This window comes from Helobdella robusta (genome assembly GCF_000326865.2).
Source record: "Helobdella robusta unplaced genomic scaffold HELROscaffold_322, whole genome shotgun sequence".
Classification (NCBI taxonomy): Eukaryota; Metazoa; Annelida; class Clitellata; order Rhynchobdellida; family Glossiphoniidae; genus Helobdella; species Helobdella robusta.
In genome coordinates this window covers 6,208-10,507 of record NW_008704593.1, presented here as the reverse complement: position 1 = coordinate 10,507, position 4,300 = coordinate 6,208, and the positions used below count along the sequence as shown (strand labels likewise).

The 4,300-nt window shown below is 36.0% G+C and overlaps 1 protein-coding gene across 1 annotated transcript; it reads right to left on the bottom strand.

The window, feature by feature from the left end:
• Positions 1 to 787: 787 nt before the first annotated feature.
• On the bottom strand, positions 788 to 4,020 carry HELRODRAFT_184337 (hypothetical protein; the record flags this gene model as incomplete). The annotated part of the gene is made up of 6 exons (XM_009022664.1): positions 788 to 901; positions 1,339 to 1,459; positions 1,970 to 2,009; positions 2,853 to 3,005; positions 3,176 to 3,421; positions 3,957 to 4,020. 6 exons carry the CDS (start codon positions 4,018 to 4,020, stop codon positions 788 to 790), a joined length of 738 nt encoding a protein of 245 aa, XP_009020912.1.
• Positions 4,021 to 4,300: the final 280 nt, after the last annotated feature.

Here is a 4,300-nt window from a genome sequence, read left to right as displayed (position 1 = left end):
ATCAGATAGTTCTGGAGATTTAATTCATGTACAAACTGAGACCATGCGATGTTCCCATCCACATAAACTGTATCTTGTCAACGTTAAGCTTAAATTTGTTTGATAGCATCCAATTTCTCACTGCGTTTACTGCGCTGGACACCATATCATTCAGCCGACACGATGACTCGGGCCGACCAGATCCGTACAATTGGATATCATCAGCATAAAGGTGACAATGAAAACCTGATGCCTTTACGACACTGATGACATCTGCAGTGTACATGATGTACAATAGAGGGCCAAGCACTGAACCCTGCGGGATACCGCGGATTAACTCTGAGGTGGCGGTGTTTAGATCATTACCAAAAGAGACAATCTGAGTCCTTTCTGCCAAGTAAGATTGGAACCACCTGAACGCCTCACCGCAGATACCATACGAAATGGAGAGTCTTTCTAATAGGATTTGATGATCCACAGTGTCAAACGCAGCACTTACATCAAGAAGTGCAAGCAGTGCAATGTCTCCAGCGCCAACCGTGTCACAGACATCCTAAACCACCTTCAGTATCGCCATCTCGGTTGAATGTGCTCGACGAAAGCCTGATTGAATTTTCGGAAGCAATGTGTTGCTGTTCAAGTAGGCGAGGAGCTGACAAGCAATTATCCGTTCAATGATTTTAGAAATAAAAGTGAGGTTTGAAATAACATTACTTGCCAAACCTGGTTTTTTCAACTGCGGTTTCAACAGAGCGATCTTTTGGGACCTGGGTAGTATTGAAGTTTCTATACTTTTATTAACCATGTTTTACAAAAATGGCAAAAGTGTTTCAACAAACTCCTTCATGAGTCCAGTCGGGATTGGTTCAAGGCCGCAAGACTTACTAGAAGAAAAGAGAATTAATATTTGTAGATCCACAATCTTTTCGGTTCATTGGCGTTAAAGATTATAAGCAACTGAATTTGTCTCCTTTGATAAATATAATTTATGTTTTTCCTCAATTGTTAATCTCCAACGGATTAGATGGGCATTGTTTTTCGTCAGCCGATAAATTCTTTCCAATCTTCGTGTAAAACGTTTTATGCTGTGGCAGTCTTTGTCAAACCAGCGACATAATTTAGAACGGACTCTTTTGTTTACCAATTGAACATGTTGGTCGACAATTTGTCTAAGAGTTGAGTCATATAAATCAAAAAACTCCTCCACATTACAATGTAAGTAATGTTGACGGAACGAGCCGGAAACGTCAATACACATAGATACTCGAACGTTTTCGGTTGAAATTTGAGGTCCAGTTTAGACCGTCTCGTACCAATAGAACCACACCACCATCGTTCGGCTTCAGGGATTTTGCCGACTTCACGAGCTTTATCGAAGCATGTGTAACCCTTCGGTGTTGATCGAATCATGCATACATCGTCAGAGAAATAATGTCTACTTTCACTAACGGTGAGAACATCCAGTTTCTTATCGCAAAGTCTTTTACGGCCATATATTTATTTTGCAAACTATTCATGTTTATGTGAGCAAAGTTTACTATTATTTTTTTTTCATAGAAACAATTTTTGACAGATTAGTTTTATTTTGCCGAAATTTTGGACGGGCCAAATATGAAATTTAAACAAAGTTTTTCTAATCCGTCTTGAAACAGTGTACGACCTGTTTAAGCTACGTAATTTGTCTGAGCTGTACTTTAACAGCTTAGTGCTTCCATTAACATAATTTATTTAAATTGCAACTATAACCAAAATTATTGCAAGTAAGTTAAAAAAAACAGTTAATTAACAGTAAATTAACAAATTACTTTTAACAAATTAATGACTGAAGAATTTATTCGCAAAAACGAACTAAAATTCAGCAACAATAATGATTTTGAATAATTCGTAATACAAACAATCGAAAACTTCGCTCTGCCATTGCTCTACGTTTTCATCAGCATAAAAAACAAACAATATTGCTGGTCGTGCATTCCGACATGCTGCTCCTTACGTTTGGAATTTGCTTCCACCAAAGATTAGGAACTGCAGTTCTACACAGTCGTTCAAGTCGTCATTAAAAACTTTTTAATTTGATAGAGCGTTTTAAACGTCTGAGAGAGGATGTTTTTTGTTTCGAGGGCGCCTCAGTCGCTTGCCAGGGCGCTTTATAAGTCAATATTATCATTAAAGGATAGAGTATAGATTCAGGAAGAGCATAGTGGAGCAAGTTACAATAATCAATCCTAGATAAGATTAACGAAATAACAAGAAGGAGAAGAGTAGGATCATCAAGAAGATTTTTTTATTCTACGTAGATAAAAGTAAGAATTTCTAGCAACACTATTAATCTGAAAAGAAAGAGACATACTAGAGTCAAAGATAATGCCTAGACTGCAAAACTTGTAAGAAACATCAAGAGTTTTAGAATCAGGTAAAATAATAGGAGGAATAGTTATGGAGTGTTAAAATTTATTGAAACAAAATAATTCAAATTTGAAAGGATTAAGTTTAAGACACATAGAATCAGACAAAGCGATAACTGAAGAAAGACATAAAAGTAGATTACGAAGAACACTAATGAGATTAGATGGATGANAAGAAGTATAAATATAAGAATCTTCAGCATATAGTTGACTGGTGAAAAAAAAGTTAATAACAATACGAGGTAGTTCAAAAGTATAAAGCATAAATAGAAGAGGGCCATGGATAGAACCCTGAAGTACCCTGAAGGTAAGAGTAGAGGAGTTAAAAAGAGAATTATTGAGAACATGACATTACTTAATGTTTAAGAATTGAAGAAACTCTAATAAAAAACGTACAGGGAGAGTCTTGACTGCTGGTGAGGACAACCTTCGAGATGGGCTCACTCTTCTGCAGATCAATCATCTACCAACCAGGACCGTCGCCAACGGCCCCGTTACAATTTCCACACGCGACGGAATAAGTTACAGTATTCTTGTCAATGGCCAAATCAGCGTGATGACCTCCATATGTTCCTTTCTGAACGACGTGATAATTCGACAGTTCTAGTTTGTTCACAGGGTGAACTGTTCAAAAACAAATTTGGCAAATGAATTACGTACAAAAAAATAATTTCTCACTGTCTACTAAGCTAAAAAAAATTCTATGTATATTTTTAAATTCAAACAGTTTTCCAAAAAAAAGTTTTATTTGTCTTACTGATCAAATCATTTAAAACACTAATAGAAACACCAACCAATATTTGAAGTAAGAATGTTAATTTCACCAATGGCTATGGCATCAGGTCTGATAATGGCATTTACCGCCCTGACGACATACAAGTACCTCCCCCATGTCGGCTGGGTGTAGCAGTCGAAAGTTAACACTGATCCCGTTTCTAACAATGTGTTATTGTTGACATAATAACACAACTGCCCGTCTTGTCCCAAACTCTTGTTAATCTCACTCACAATTATTTTAATCTTTTGCAAATACTTTGAATCTGTGTAGTCGTGTAGTAAATTGAGGCATATTCAATTTTTTTTACCGGCAAATATGGCATTACTTAATATATAGGAATTGAAAAAACTCTAATAGAAAACGTACTGAGAGAGTCGTGACTGCTGGTGAGGACAACCCTCGAGATGGGCTCACTCTTTTGAAGATCAATCATCCACCAACCAGGTCCTTCGTCATAGACGTTGTTACAATTTCCACATGCGATAGAAAATGTTACAGTATTCTTGTCAATGGCCAAGAACTGTTCAAAACCAAATTTTGCAAGTGAATAGCGTACAAAAAATAATTTTTCAACTGTCTACTATACTATACAAGAGTGGAGTTGATGTATATTTTACAATAGTTGTGATATTTAAAAATAAATGTTTCGGCAGCCTACTAGAACAATACTCGACCAGCAGCCAATGTTTATTTGACTGAATGTCACATCATATTTTGAGCATAAAACAACCCAAAGAATTTTAAAACTAAAACTTCACTGCTTGAAAAAGTTATTACAAAAAATTTTTTAAAAAAACCTTCAACGGAGACCCACAGTTGGGTTGCAATGAACAGGAACCATCTGGTGTATATCTTCATCATTCTTGTCTGTTAAATTCACAATTTTATTTTTTTAATTTTTAAATTCGATATTTCAAATGATAATTATTATTAAAAAATACAACAAAATTCAAAACAGTTTTATTCAAGGTACTGGCCCTAAATTAGGTGTCACGCTTTATAAGGGGACGGGGGCGGTAAAAACAATTTGGGACACTTTGGGACATTTTGGGGCAAGGGGGGCGGAGCAAAAATTTGTGGGGCATTCGGTTTCGGTTTATACTTTTTAATTACAATTTTAAGCTAAAAAACATTTTGTAAG